This window comes from Somniosus microcephalus, chromosome 23, assembly GCF_052327205.1.
Source record: "Somniosus microcephalus isolate GS21.2 chromosome 23, FLI_Smic_1.0, whole genome shotgun sequence".
NCBI lineage: Eukaryota > Metazoa > Chordata > Chondrichthyes > Squaliformes > Somniosidae > Somniosus > Somniosus microcephalus.
In genome coordinates, this window is record NC_141009.1 from 10,054,410 (window position 1) to 10,070,648 (window position 16,239).

General features: G+C 44.1%; 1 protein-coding gene across 8 annotated transcripts in view; it reads left to right on the forward strand.

Annotated features, from left to right (window-relative positions):
• Window positions 1-16,239, forward strand: part of usp20 (ubiquitin specific peptidase 20) — an 86,801-nt gene that overhangs the window by 36,395 nt on the left and 34,167 nt on the right. For all 8 annotated transcript variants that reach the window (XR_015073330.1, XR_015073326.1, XR_015073328.1 and 5 more), the window contains exons 10-14: window positions 5,766-6,201; window positions 7,132-7,269; window positions 7,805-7,917; window positions 10,904-11,076; window positions 14,829-14,923. Coding sequence is in view for 3 of the 8 variants with exons in the window: in XM_085965371.1 (XP_085821497.1) it covers window positions 5,766-6,201; window positions 7,132-7,269; window positions 7,805-7,917; window positions 10,904-11,076; window positions 14,829-14,923 (955 nt within the window). In the remaining 5 variants the exon portion in view is untranslated. The remainder of the gene's footprint in view (window positions 1-5,765; window positions 6,202-7,131; window positions 7,270-7,804; window positions 7,918-10,903; window positions 11,077-14,828; window positions 14,924-16,239) is intronic.

The following is a 16,239-nucleotide window of genomic DNA, read 5'->3' on the forward strand; positions in this document are numbered from 1 at the left end:
ACGAGGAGAGATTACACAAATTAAGGTTGTATTCCCTAGAATTTAGAAGGCTAAGGGGTGATCTGATCGAAGTTTTCAAGATATTAAGGGGAACAGATAGGGTAGATAGAGAGAAACTATTTCCACTGGTTAGGGAGTCTAGGACTAGGGGGCATAGGCTTAAAATTAGTGCCAGACCTTTCAGGAGTGAAATTAGGAAACACTTCTACACACAAAGGGTGGTAGAAGTTTGGAACTCTCTTCCACAAATGGCAATTGATGCTAGATCAATTGTTAATATTAAGTCTGAGATTGATAGCTTTCTGTTAACCAAAGGTAATAAGGGATATGAGGCAAAGGCGGGTATATGGAGTTAGATCGCAGATCAGCCATGATCTCATTGAATGGCAGAACAGGCTCGAAGGGGCTGAATGGCCTCCTCCTGTTCCTATGTCCTAGTTGTTGCTGTTTGTGTTGCTTTGTGAAAAATGTTTCTACATAAGTGATGGCACTTCAAAGCCCTTTATTGTTGGGAAGCATTTTGCGACTTGCTGTTGTATGATAAGGTGCTCGAGAACCTTAAGTTCCCATTTTAGTGTGATTATCCCTGTCTGATGATAAATAATAATGCCCCCTTTTAAACATTTCAAGTCACCTTTGCCGTAATTACAGGTGCTATGATGGATTTTTTTTTCCGTGGCAGGACACTCTAAAGCAGTGTGCAGTTAAGGGAAGCTCGTAGTTGTACCACAGCCTTCCGTCCAAGTGCTATTACTAGCAACTGCCAACTGAAAATGCTAGAAATACCAATGTTTGAAGCAGAGAGAGATAATAGGACTGTGTCGAGAGCACAGGGCAGTGGAATTTATTTTGGATTGTTCGAGCAAAGACCTGGCACAGGCACAATGGATCATTTCCCTCATTCTGTGCTACAGCTTCTACATAGAATAAAAAAGATGTGTTTTGGGGTAGTCCCTTCATCAGATCTGGAGACTGGAAGATGAGACGGTCCTTTTAATAGGGTTGAGCAACGCAAGGGGGAGAGGCCGAAAATATCAGTTAAAAGTCATTTTTCAGGAACGCCAACCTTTCACAGAGAGGACTTAATGGGTTAAGTGACCAGCAAGCAAGGGTTTTTGAAAAGCTGAAGAGGGGCGAAAACTAGCAGATAATAAATGACGGAAAGTCTGCAAAGAATCATTAAAAGAACAAAAAGATGTGAAAACAGCCAAATAAGGGCCATGAAAAGGTACGGATAAGACGCATATCCTAAAACTGCCCTCCATAGTCGAGGAGAAACTTTGGCTGAGGCATTGCAGAAGCTCTGGTGCGAGAGATGGTCATCAGAGCAGATAATGGTGGAGGTGGAGAAACTGGGTGAAACACAGGCGACTCATTAGTTGAGACACTGCCTCACCTGGAATCCTGCACACACTTCCCACCGGAAAGTTAGAGGTATTTAAATTTTTAGATATGGAATCTTACCGCACAGAAGGAGGCCATTCGGTCCATCGTCCCTGTGCCGACTCTTTGGTAGAGCTAACCAAATAATCCCACTGCCCTGCTCTTTCCGCATAGCCTTGTAATTTTTTTCCCTTCAAGTATGTGGTATCTTGAGCGGGCCATAGATGGAGACAGACACAGGTTAACTTCATAACATGGTTTAATCAACTCTTGCACATAAAAGCTTCTGCCATGAGGCAGCATAAACAAAGAGTACAACAGTACAGATCAGACTTAACTCAGGAGAGCAATTGCCACAGCACCACCTGGTGGATCAGTTTACTCATAACCTCCCAGGTTACTGCAAAGTATTTATCCAATTCTCTTTTGAAAGTTACAATTGAATCTGCCTTTCAGGCAGCGCAGTCCAGATCACAACTCGCTGTGTTTATAAAAAAAAAAAAAAAAAGTTTCCTCATGTCGCCTCTGGTTCTTTTGCCAATCGCCTTAAATCTGTGCCCTCTGGTTACTGATCCTGCTGCCACTGGGAACAGTTTCTCCTTGTTCACTCTATCAAAACCATTCATAATTTTGAACACCTCCATCAAATCTCCTCTGCTGTAAGGAGAACAACCCCAGCTTCTCTAGTCTCACCACATAACTGAAGTCCCTCATCCCTGGTACCGTGCTAGTATATTTGTTTAACTTTAACAGTCAGTAGCAGATTGGTATGTTTTTTTCCTCAACTACTGAGGCAATGTGAGGGTTTTACACCCCACAGAAAGATCCCACTGTTAAATTCGAGTTAAACCGTTGGCCCGTTTTTAAACCATGCTGGCCTGATTCTCTCTTCCCGACTTACCACGCCAATGTGAGGCAGGACGTCTATTGGGAAAGTTCCCAGATATAATAGCAAAATTTCCAGCATTTTCTGTTGTTATTTCAGCAGGTGAAACAGCGATTTACTTGTACTTCTTGCAATCTAGTATACTGTATTCGCTGCTCACGATGTGGTCTCCTCTACATTGGGGAGACCAAACGCAGATTGGGCGACCGCTTTGCGGAACACCTCCGTTCAGTCTGTAAGGGTGACCCTGAGCTTCCGGTCACCTGTCACTTTAATTCACCGCTTCACTCCCACTCTGATCTCTCTGTCCTTGGCCTATTAAATTGTTCCAATGAAGCTCAACGTAAGCTCGAGGAACAGCACCTCATCTTTCGATTAGGCACTTTACAGCCTGCCAGACTCAACATCGAGTTCAACAATTTCAGATAATTATCCCTGCCCCCATTTTTCATGCAGTATGATTTTTGCCACTCCCATTTGCAACATTTTATCTTTCCTGCCTCTTACAAAAGTACAGGATGTTCTTTCAATTCCTTCCTCCCCTCCTAAGCCGCCCCCCCCCCCCCCCCCCTGTTTCTGCACCTGCTTAATATCTGTTACATCTCCAGCTTTTTCCAGTTCTGATGAAGGGTCCCAGACCTGAAACGTTAACTCTGTTTCTCTCTCCACGGATGTTGCCTGGCCTGCTGAGTGTTTCCAGCATTTTCTGTTGTCATTTGGGAAAGTTCCCAGGAAGCATTTGTTGGCCGCTGTACTTGAAACAACCCCGGGCCTCATGCAGTTTATAAGGTTGGTGATGGGATTCCGCAGGAAGGGCCTGTTGCCATGGTAACACTGCTGGCTTGGTTAGGCACGTATAGCTGCGCATCACCCCCATCTAAAAGGTCACCAGCCGCCATGGGGGCGAAAGGAATGGGGTCTTTACAGGAAGCAGGGCGGGAAGTAGCATAATCCAGGATAATCACAGTTTTGTGTGATTTAAAGACTGAACAGGTATATCCCGGAAGGAATAGATCTTTGGGAAAGCATAGATGGGAGGGAAGATATACTTAAATAAAAACAGAAAATGCTGGAGAAACTCAGCAGGTCAGGCAGCATCTGTGAAGAGAGAAACAGAGTTAACGTTTCAGATGCTGCCTGACCTGCTGAGTTTCTCCAGCATTTTCTGTTTTTATTTCAGACTTCCAGCATCTGCAGTATTTTCTTTTTGTATTAGGGAAGATATACTTGTTGGTGCGATCATGTTGTACGTGCTAGAAATGGCTGAAAATTATCTGGGAAACGTTGGAAGGTACGGACAAGAGGATCCGTATCTCCACTCCACAATATCAGCAGCCCCATTATCTTCCCCTTCCACCAGCTTTCATCTTTTTCTTGACAAAAAGCTGCTTAGCCAATTAACCCAGTAACTCTTCGCAATGACCTGATATTTGAATGTTTTCCCTCCCCTTTTTGTGCCTTGCATAGTATTGTCCGCCTTAAATCTACATTTATATAACAGAATTGTGCTATATTTTCACTGCCCGCCCCCTCCTCCCCTTCCCTGGGTTGTAGGTGCTGGTTATTCCCGTGCTGTTCCCTGATTAGCAGATGGACGCTGTTCAGATGGGTTCAACTCGGTCCCTTTTGTCCTCTGGATGGAAAGCCTCTGTCGGATTGCTGCATCTGGTGGCCCAAGTGAAAACTCGCCAGAATTGTTCATCTAAATTGGCTCCATTTGTCATTTAAAAAAAAATCAAATTCCCAAACCGATAAGTAGAGCAGGTGATCAGGTTTGGGGCCTCCTGCCACTTATTTAGCTGTTGCTTGGGAAACAAGAGATCTTGTTCCCAGACCCCTGCCTCTATAACCCTTCAACAGTGATGTCGCCAATTAATTAAAAAAAAAAAATCTCTTTTCCCTCCAACCACCACCCCCCCCCCCCCCCCCCCACAATAAGCAAGTGGTATCCTTCTACTTGGTGCCTCCCCCAGTGGCACTGTGATGAAGCACAGAGCAAAGTACTTGGAGAAGTGTAGCTACAAATTTGCACTGTTGACCCTGCACTAACAAAAAAATAACTTGTATTTCTATAGTGCCTTTCATGACCTCAAGACGTCCCAAAGAGCTTTACAGCCAATGAAATACTTTTGGAAGTGTAGTCACTGTTGTAATGTAGGAAACGCGGCAGCCAGAATTGCGCACAGCAAGCTCCCACAAACAGCAATGTGATAATGACCAGATAATCTGTTTTTTGGTGATGTTGGTTGAGGGATAAATATTGGTCAGGACACCGGGGAGAACTCCCCTGCTCTTCCTCGAGAGAGTGCAATGGGATCTTTAACATCCACCTGAGAGAGCAGACAGGGCCTCGGTTTAACGCCTCATCCAAAAGCCAGCACCTCCAACAGTGCAGCACTCCCTCAGCACTGCATTGGGAGTGTCAGCCTAGATTTTTGTGCTGAAGTCTCTGGAGTGGGACTTGACGCCTCTGACAGTGCAGTACTCCCTCAGTACTGTGTCATCTAAAAAAAAAAGAAAGACTTGCATTTATATAGTGTCTTTCACGACCTCAGGACATCCCAAAGTGCTATACAGCCAATGAAGAATTTTTTGAGGTGTGGTCACTTTTGTAATGTAGGAAACGAAGGAATAAAAGTTTGACAAACAGAGCATGACCAGGCCTGGAGCATTTCACCTACCGGTCGGTAGCACTCACCTGTTTGGACTGCCAGCAGGAATTCGAATAGACAGCTTATGAACATACCGTGATTGAGGAACTAAAATCGTTCAGGTCTTATGTTTTGCTCATTATTGAACTGCTGCACTACCAGCTTTCCGCCACTAGAGACCTCTGTGTGCTGGGTTAATGTTGGACCTCCTGCCAGTATTGCAGGGCTGCCAATTCATAGTCTTTGTTTCTCACAGATCATTGGGTTTTTATCAAACAGTTGGGTCCTGGGCTATAAGGCTACAGAATTATCAACCACCGGTTAACAGGTATCTGAGATTTACCCACTGTCTTTTTTTTATTACGCGTTCACGGGATGTGGGCGTCACTGGCAAGGCCGACATTTATTGCCCATTCCTAATTGCCCTTGAGAAGGTGGTGGTGAACCGCTGCAGTCCTTGTGGTGAAGGTGATCCCACAGTGCTGACTTGTAATAGTGGTTGGTTACAACGGAGTGGCTTGCTAGGCCGTTTCAGAGGGCAGTCAAGAGTCAACCACATTGCTGTGGGTCTGGAGTCGTACATATAGGCCAGACCGGGTAAGGATGGCAGATTTCTTTCCCAAAGGACATCAGTGAGCCAGATGGGTTTTTACGACAATCCGGTAGTTTCATGGTCACCATTACCGACACTAGCTTTTTATTCCAGATTTACTTAAATAACTGAATTTAAATTCCCCCAGCTGCCGTGGTGGGATTTGAACTCGCGTCTCCTGGATCATTAGTCCAGGCCTCTAGTCCAGTAACATAACCACTATGCTACCGTATCCCTGCTTCTGATTTTGCAGGACACGCAGGAATTCCTCCGCTGTTTGATGGATCAACTCCACGAAGAACTTAAGGAGCCCTTGTCAGAGCGAGACTCGGACTCCTCGAGTGACACAGACGAAAAGCGAGATGGCGACAGGAGCCCTTCGGAGGACGAGTTTCTCTCCTGCGACTCCGGCGCAAGCAGCGATAAAGGGGAAGGGGAGAACAGGAGCAGGTGTGCCTCCGAGAAGCAGATTGAGACCGAGCTGCTGATCCAGGATGAATGTGGAAAAGGAATTTCGGAAAAGGAGAGGCAGAAGGACAGAAAATTTTCATGTGGGCACCACCGACTAGGGTCAGTGGATGCAATTGATGAAGATGCAGATGTGGACACCTCTTTGAGTTCTGGAGATGCTGGCGGTTCTGGTGATGCTAGAGCCACCGTGGCTTCTAATAGTCCTTGTAGGATGCCAGGTGCAGTATTTAAATGCCTTTTTAAAAAATACTTTCTAGGACCTGAAGTCCTGGGGTAGAGAATAAATTTCTATCAAGTTCTCTGAGTTTAAGTGGGTCTAGGTACCGTTTTGGAACTAGGAGTAGGCCATATGGCCCCTCGAGCCTGCTCCACCATTCAATAAGGTCATGGCTGATCTTTGACCTCAACTCCACTTTCCCGCCCGATCTCCATATCCCTTGATTCCCTGAGAGTCCAAAAATCTATCGATCTCAGTACTCTACCATTCGGTGCAGTTGTTTCGGAACTAGCTTTTGGCAACACGTGTTATAAAATAAAACCTTCCTCCTTTGACGCAATGACATGCATGCAGAGAAAAGCAGAATGATATTCAATGATCTGGGTTAGTGAAGGGTGTGAATTCTCAGTTTTCTCCACCAGGGCTTCGAATTGAAACCCTCCCCCACCTGATGGGAACAAAGTCTTCTCTGATAGCTTTATGGGTGAAAGCTGAAATGAATCGAGCAGTTCCCAGCCCACAGTGTAAAAACTGACCGTAATGTGCTACAGCCAGCAGCCTCGCTCAGAGGCTATACGATATTTTTAAAATTTGTTCCTGGGATATGGGCATCGCTGGCAAGGCCAGCATTTATTGCCCATCCCTAGTTGCCCTTGAAAAGCTGGTGGTGAGCCGTCTTCTTGAACCGCTGCAGTCCGTGTGGTCAAGGTACTCCCACAGTGCTGTTAGGGAGGGAGTTCCAGGATTTTGACCCAGCGACGATGAAGGAACGGTGATATATTTCCTAGTCAGGATGGTGTGTGACTTGATGGGGAACTTGGAGGTGGTGGTGTTCCCATGCGCCTGCTGCCCTTGTCCTAGGCAGTAGAGGCCGCGGGTTTGGGAGGTGCTGCCGAAGATATAACCTGTTTGGTTCCTGTTTCTGTTGCAGAACCTGACAACGATGTAAACATGCGCCGCACGCCACGGTCCTGCAGCCCCATCCACCAGGAACTTCATTCCAAGTTGTCCAGCAGCCCACCTCGATCGAGTCCAATGCGGGCAGTGCTGTCGTTTTCCCTCAAAAAAGGTACCCTGCCTCCTCCCCAGTAGTTTTAAGTTGACCATTTCCTTCTGTTGGGTTTTTTTATCGGCTGAATTTTTAAAAGGGAAAAACTGAACCTAAATGTTGAAAATCTGAATTCTTTGTCATGGGTGATTATAATAATTGTATCTTTATTTTTAGTGAGTTCTTTTTCAGTTCAAAGTAACGTTTCTCACCAGTATTCTACCAGACATTCTTCAGTAGCTAAAAGGTAGCACGATAGCCAAATGAGGATCTTGTATTAGCATAGTCTTGTTTATGGAAAGATAAAACCAGCTCTCCCAGCTTTGTAGTCTTATTAAATGGTAAAGATTTTTTAAATCAGATAATGCAAATTATTCTCATCCAACTGCTATTGGTCCCACATACCTAGCCCACCTGTAACCACATGAATCTGGCAAATCCCACTTGTTTTTTTTTTTACAAAATATAGATTTTAATAACATGGAATTTTATTTTAGTCACTCTGCATACATCATTTGCAAAATGTAATTCAGTTCTTTTTCTTTTCTTCACTCAGCCCAGCTTCTGTTGTCTGCCAAAAAGAGAAAGCAGGCCAAGTATCGCAGTGTAATCTCTGATATCTTTGATGGGTCGATACTGAGTCTCGTCCAGTGTCTCACCTGCGACAGAGTAAGCATCACTCGAGTTTTTAAAAGAGTAATGTGGTGCAGAGTCCTGTATTAGTCCAGAGCAGTTGATGTGCTTTTAATTTTTCTTACTCTGTATCTGATGGATTCCCTCGTTAAGTATCGCATGTCTTTAAAGTTAAACTTTCTCCAATGGGATTATGTTGTGTGAAGCAGAATTGCCAAGTGTTATAGTTTTGCGCATTTTCCTTCTTTGCAAATCTGAATCCATTAAAACCTACTTATAAGAGAAATTAATAGCTTGAGTTCATTGTCTCCTGGAGTTGAGCTGATGTATTTTTCTGCACTTATCCCAGTAAATCGCATGCCCCTGGGCCAGTTATTTTTTTGGTTTGTGTTTCAGCTAACACATCTGACCCTGAAACAAATTATACAATATTGCAATAGTAAAGCTACTTAAATGTCAGGAGCAACTTAATTCCTCTAATAACCCTGTACAACTAAAGCACTTAAAAAAATAAATAAATAAATTTAAAAAAAAAGTAGCCACCTTTTGACTTCTGGTTGCCCTGCATTCTTGTTCCATTGTCTGTTTTCCATTCCTCTTTTTTCTAATTTTATTGTTATTAGCTAAAATGACCCACTTTATCTGTTTCTTATTCTAGATTCTTTCAGTGCCTGCATTAAAGGTTGATTATTGCAGAATTTTAATTGTTTTCATTAACATTTTATGCTCGTTTTTTCAGTACTGTTCGCGGTTTTTCTATTTCAATTGGTTTTCCTGTGGCACTTTATTTTAGAAAATGCTAACATTGAATTCTGACTTTTAGATACAGTGTTAACATTCCCAATAATATGGAGCATTGGAAAGTATAGTTGCAGTAATGCCTACTTGCTCCTCATTAAGAAAACACTAACTAAATCTATTGATTTTTCACACCTCACGATGATGTGACAAAGTAGTTTTGCAGCTACAAAGATAATGTTGAGCTCTACGGTGGACCAGCTAGTGAGGAAAGTCACTGGGGGTGTGGGAGAAGGGTAAATGGAGCAGGTTGGGGTCGGGTTGGTTCTGAGGGGTATATTTATGATGGAACATTGGAACCGTGTGGTCCTCCGTGGCAGGCTCAGCGTGGCGATAGCCAGGCAAATCTGTGGCACTCCAGGATGCCGTGGATGATCAGCCACCCAGTTTGTTTGGCTCATTGATGCGATTTGGAGGACCTGGGATTCTTCCCGCTCTGCTCCAAATACTAATGCAAGCCACTGTCTCTAACGGATAGGGTGGTCCCAGCTGGATAAACAGCAGAAAGCTTACCAGTGCTCTGTGCTGGTAAGCCGCGGGGTTTTTGCTGGTTAAACTTTAATTAGTAGCTCTACACACACATTCAAACCATTTCTCTTGTCAATCCAAGCCTAAGTTCTTAGTTTTAGATAAGTGGGACGTGTCCCTACAGGGAAAATGTGTACATTCTGTGTAAGGGGAATGGAAACTCTACTTGCTGGATTTCTCAGCAGGCTGGTTTAGATTGTTTGACAGTGACCGGTTTCTGTGCTTTCAGGACATGGCTGATCAAAAGGAAAAGTTCTGCACACAAGTGCCCTCTGCTGGCAGTATAAAACTCCTGTAATGAGGTTCTACCAAAATGTCCATTCAAAAATAATGGGCCACAATTTGCTGTCAAAATAACAGTGAACCTAATGGCGCTCACTGTTGTTTATGTGCTAATGGCACAGTGACTTCAGGCGAGGGGCAGATGCACAGTTAAATGAGAATATCCTAAAGTTGTTGCGGTAAACTCGCCACAGAAAGCTAAGTCTTGTCCATTTCAGTCTAAGTACCTTTTTAGCGACGTGATAATTGTTAATTACTGCCAGTCAACCTCTGGCACTGAAAATTAACTGTTCCAAGTGTGGAGTCTTTGTCCTTCAGGTTTTAATTGTTGTTGGGAGATTTTTAAAACTCCCTTAGCACTGTACTGAAGTATCAGCCTGTTATATGCTCAAGTCTCTGAAGTGGGACTTGAACCTATGACCTTCTGACTCAGATGAGAATGCTACCACTGAGCCAAGGCTGACGCCTCAGAAGGATTGTTTTACATAGGATATACGGCACAGAAACAGACCATTCGACCCAACCAGTCCATGCCGACGTTTATGCTCCACTCGAGCCTCCTCCCGTCTTTCCTCATCTCACTCTATCAGCATAACCCTCTATTCCCTTCTCCCTCATATGCTTGTCCAGCCTCCCCTTAAATGCATCTATACTATTCGCTTCAACCACTCCCTGTGGTAGCGAGTTCCACATTCTCACCGCTCTCTGGGTAAAGAAGTATCTTCTGAATTCCCTATTGGATTTCTTGGTGACTATCTTATATTGATGGCCTCTAGTTATGCTCTTCCCCACAAGTTTTACAGTTTTTTTTGCAGTTAGGGAAGTTTACATGTCCAACCATTTTTGCAAAGCTAATACCAACACTTCTTGGGCTACACTAATAAATAAATCTAACCACTAACAACATCCATGAAGATGATCCAATGCAAATAAGAGTAAACACCAGTTTAATGTTCACTTTCTGTCGCACTATAAACACATTTTGCGTGATCTGTGCTCTGAATCCATTTTATTCAATGGGATGCTGCAGAGGTCAACATTGCTAAAAGATCAGGCCAGTTTGCCTTACTAAGACCTCGGCTTCTGTCTGTAGAGTGCAGATGGCTGCAATACTTTACAGCTCTGATCTTGATGCACTCTGGATTGAAAGAGGCCCTGTGGTATCAAGGGGCTGCTTTGGTAGATAACCAGGGGAAATGGTTATACAACTAAAGTTTAAAAACAAAATAGAGAATGATTAATTTTAAAGGATACAAAGAAGTGGTGCAAAGACGGAGTGCAATGTTGGTGCGAGATGCAATTTACTTGCATGAAATAGCTGGTAATTGCACGCTGCACTAAAACATCAGCAGTTTTGGATTCCGATTAAACCTCTAGCTTTGTACGCTAACATTGTGGAACTTTCCTGTTACAGATTTCTTCCACAGTGGAAACATTTCAGGATTTGTCATTGCCGATCCCTGGGAAGGAGGACCTGGCTAAACTGCACGCATCCATCCACCAAAACTTACCAGTCAAAACTGGCACCTGTAGCGATGCCTACGCGACGCAGGGATGGGTAGCGTTCATCATGGATTATATTAGAAGGTAAATGGTGTTTGCAAGACTTGCTAGATACTGCATGACCACAACACATATCTTTGAGCCCTCCAAGCTATGCACTTTGTTTTAATGCACATTATCAATTATAAATTTGCGCTTGGGTCAATGGAGTTGTTTCCATATTGAGTGCTTTGTCTTTTTCTAAGGTCGGTTGTCAAATTTCAACTTTCTTGTATGTAACTGGTGTTGCTCTGGTCCATTTTTGTTTAAACTTGTCTTCCCTTTGTGCCAATTTTCTTATACTAAAATTGACAATAGCAATAAGTAAATCTTTTTTTTAAATTGACAATGCCAGTAAGTAAATCTCTTTTATATAAAAAAAAATAAAAATGAATGAATGTCCTTGATTGGGAAGAGAAGCACTGAGCAGAAGGCGGAGAGAAAGGCGGACGGTGCAGGGTGGAGGTATCCAGACCACATTCATGCAGCTGATATATTAGCAGGTTCCTCTAATGAGGCCATATGGGTGGAGCTTAAAAACAAAAAGGGGGCAAGCACTTTGCTGGGAGTGTACTATAGGCCTCCAAACAGTCAGGGGGAGATAGAGGAACAGATATGTAGGCAGATCTCAGAGAAATGTGCAAATAATAGGGTAATAATAATGGGGGATTTCAACTTCCCCAATATTAACTGGGATAGTCAAAGTGTGAAAGGCTCAGAGGGTGTAGAATTCTTAAAGTGCATCCAGGAGAGCTTTTTGAGCCAGCATGTAGAAAGTCCTACAAGAGAGGGGGCGGTACTGGACCTAATTCTAGGGAATGTGGCCGGCCAAGTGGAAAAAGTGCTAGTAGGTGAGCACTTTGGTGACAGTGACCATAATATGGTGAGATTTAAGGTGGTCATGGAAAAGCACAGGGATGGGCCGGAAATAAAGGTTCTAAATTGGGGGAAGGCCGATTTTAATAGGATAAGGCAGGATCTGGCCAAAATGGACTGGGATCAGCTACTTGTAGGAAAATCCGCATCGGAGCAATGGGAGGCTTTCAGAAGGGAGATTGAGATCATACAATGGCAACATGTTCCCGTAAAGGTCAAGGGTGGTTCCAAAAACCACAGGGAACCTTGGATGTCAGGGGATATACGAGAATGGATTAGGAAAAAAAGGAGGGCTTTTGGCAGATACAAAAGGCTAAAGGCGGAGGAAGCCCGAGAGGAGTACAAAAAGTGCAGGGGGATACTTAAAAAAGAAATTAGGAGATCAAGGAGGGGCCATGAAATAACACTGGCGAGCAAAATAAAGGAAAATCCTAAGATGTTTTATAAGTATATTAAGGGTAAGAGGATAACTAGGGAAAAATAGGGCCCATTAGGGACAAAAGTGGCAATCTGTGTGTGGAGCCGGAAGATGTAGGAGGGGTTCTAAATGAATTTTTTGCATCTGTTTTCACTATGGAGGAGGATGATGTAGACATAGAAATAGGGCGGGGGGGCTGTGATATGCTCGAACATATTAACATCGAGAGGGAGGAGGTATTGGCGGTTTTAGCAGGCCTAAAAATGGATAAATCCCCAGGCCCGGATGAAATGTATCCCAGGCTGCTGTGTGAGGCAAAGGAAGAGATTGCGGGGGCTCTAACACATATATTCAGGACCTCTCTGGCCACAGGGGATGTGCCAGAGGACTGGAGAACCGCTAATGTAGTACCATTATTCAAGAAGGGAAGTAGGGAAAAACCGGGGAACTACAGGCCAGTGAGCCTAACATCAGTGGTAGGAAAATTATTTGAAAAAATTCTGAGGGACAAAATTAGTCTCCACTTGGAGAGACAAGGATTAATCAAGGATAGTCAACATGGCTTTGTCAAGGGAAGATCATGTCTGACTAATTTGATTGAATTTTTTGAGGGGGTGACTAGGTGTGTGGCTGAGGGTAACGCAGTGGATGTGGTATACATGGATTTCAGTAAGGCCTTCGATAAAGTCCCGCACAGGAGACTGGTCAAGAAGGTAAGAGCCCATGGAATCCAGGGTGCCTTGGCACATTGGATACAAAACTGGCTTAGTGGCAGAAGGCAGAGGGTGATGGTCGAAGGTTGTTTTTGTGACTGGAAGCCTGTGGCCAGTGGGGTGCCACAGGGATCGGTGCTGGGTCCCTTGCTGTTTGTGGTCTACATTAATGACTTGGATATGAATGTAAAAGGTCTGATCAGTAAGTTCGCGGATGATACAAAAATTGGTAGGGTGGTAAATAGCGAGGAGGGTAGCCTCAGTCTGCAGGACGATATAGATGGGTTGGTCAGATGGGCGGAACAGTGGCAAATGGAATTTAACCCGGAAAAGTGCGAGGTGATGCACTTTGGGGGGACTAACAAGGCAAGGGAATACACAATGAATGGTAAGACCCTAGGCAAGACGGAGGGGCAGAGGGATCTGGGTGTGCAAGTACACAGATCCCTGAAGGCGGCGGAACAGGTGGATAAGGTGGTAAAAAAGGCATATGGGATACTTGCCTTCATTAGCCGAGGCATAGAATATAAGAGCAAGGAGGTTATGATGGAGCTGTATAAAACACTGGTTAGGCCACAGCTGGAATACTGTGTGCAGTTCTGGTCGCCACACTACAGGAAGGATGTGATCGCTTTGGAGAGGGTGCAGAGGAGATTCACCAGGATGTTACCAGGGCTGGAGCGCTTCAGCTATGAAGAAAGACTGGGCAGATTGGGTTTGTTTTCCTTGGAGCAGAGGAGGCTGAGGGGGGACATGATTGAGGTGTACAAAATTATGAGGGGCATAGATAGGATGGATACTGAGGAGCTTTTTCCCTTAGTAGAAGGGTCAATAACTAGGGGGCATAGATTCAAGGTAAAGGGCGGGAGGTTTAGAGGGGATTTGAGAAAGAACTTTTTCACCCAGAGGGTGGTTGGAGTCTGGAACTCACTGCCTGAAAGGGTTGTGGAGGCAGGAACCCTCACAACATTTAAGAAGCATTTGGATGAGCACTTGAAATGCCATAACATACAAGGTTACGGACCAAATGCTGGAATATGGGATTAGATTAGACAGGGCTTGATGGCCGGCACGGACACGATGGGCCGAAGGGCCTCTATCCGTGCTGTATGACTCTATGACTTGCAATCTCACCTCTGCATAACTGAAGTGTCTGGTTATTTGGATATTATGTCTGTTCCTCTACTTTGTGTCTTTGTGATATTAACAGATACATCACTCCAAAGTTATGGTGTCGCCATTAACAGGAAGCATTCCTCTGCCTGACCTCTTTTCAATGCACTCTGAGTTATCATTGCACTGAACTTACACAATCGGCACAAGTGGTCTCTTCTGCTAGAGTCAGACTGTTGACTGCATTTGCTGCAGAGTAAATTTTGGCTCAGTTCTAAGCTTCAAATATCTTCGAGTGAAGTTGAGTTAAGAATGAGAGGATAAATGAGTATTGGGGAAAAATAGAGGAATTTTCAAGTTATAAATTTAAACCTGATTTAAGAATTTTCTGTTTTATATTTCAAGAATAGATCTGCAGAATTAAGGTTTTATTTATATAAAAACTGAAAATGCTGGAATTATGTTTTTATTTCAGATTTCCAGCATCTGCAGTATTTTGTTTTTGTATTTTTTTATATATATGCTAGCCTTCTTTCCATATTGTGCTCGTCAGGTTTTCTCTACTTTCTCTCTGCTCAAAACCTATACTTTTGTCCCTGGTTGTAACTCTTGACTTTTATCTCAAACCTAAATAATCATTTTGACTGACCGTGGTACTCGTGCAATTCTCGTTGCAGATTTGTCGTGTCCTGCATCCCGAGCTGGTTCTGGGGTCCTGTAGTGACTTTAGAAGATTGTTTAGCTGCCTTTTTTGCTGCTGATGAACTGAAAGGCGAGTTCAGTGAGATTTATTTTTGTACTGTTTGCTTTTCATAGAAATGCATAGAAGTTACAACGTGGAAACAGGCCACTCGGCCCAGCCAGTCCGTATCGGCATTTACCCTCCACGTGAGCATATAGTTCTAATCACATTTACCCACCCTGTTCCCGTATCCCCTTCAATCCCTTTTTTCCTTCATCACCTATCCAATCTCATTTTGAACGTTGACCTAGTTTCTGCCTCGACCACCAACCCCAGCAGTGAATTCCACAGCCTCGCAACTCTTGGTGTGACGAAGTTTCTCCTGCCCTGAATCTCGTCCATTTGATCTTGTATCTGCGCCCCTCCATGACACGAGCAGAGCATAGTTTGAATAGCTCGAAACTTTGCCCTTATACAGTGAGACCTGCATTGAAGCAGCTGCCTTGGGCATCGAATCAGTGTTTTCTTAGAAACTGGCGGCCGAGTCCTGGTAATGAATATTAAAGAGATGCATTGATGAACCAAAAAATAAGTATTAAGCAATTATAATTAATTTGTCTCTTTCGCCCTCCCCAGCACGCCCATAAGTTTAAAAAAAAAAAAAAAATTCACAAGAAATTCCTATCTAGATTAGTTATTGTCGTCTACGGCCACTCTCTTAGGGGAGTCTTGGGCTTCTATCTGAGCTTAGTGGGTAGCACTCTCGCCTCTGAGTCAGGAGGTTGTGGGCTCAAGTCCCACTCCAGAGACTTGAGCACAAAAATCCAGGCTGACACTCCAGTGCAGTGCTGAGTGAAGGCTGCACTGTCAGAGGTGCCGTCTTTCAGATGAGACGTTAAACCATCTGCTCTCTCAGGTGGATGTAAAAGATCCCATGGCACTATTTCGAAGAAGAGCAGGGGAGTTCTCCCCGGTGTCCTGGCCAATATTTATCCCTCAATCAACATCACTAAAAACAGATTATCTGGTCATTATCACATTGCTGTTTGTGGGGGCTTGCTGTGCACAAATTGGCTATCACGTTTCCTACATTACAACAGTGACTACACTTCAAAAAGTACTTCATTGGCTGTGAAGCACTTTGGGACGTCCTGAGGTCATGAAAGGCGCTATAGAAATGCATGTCTTTCTTTCTGCAGCTGCCTATTTGGAGATGGCACACCTGCCAGGAGGTGGTCCCTATTTTTCTACTTTTCTCTTTGTTAACCTCTCTTTCCCCCTCCCCCTCTCCCCCACATCTCTCTCTCTTTCTCCCCCCCCCCCCCCCCCCCCCAGTCTGTTGAGAAGTGTATGAGCTTCCTTTGGGCGTGGGGTAATAATTGAGTTGAGCCAAAATAATCCCATGG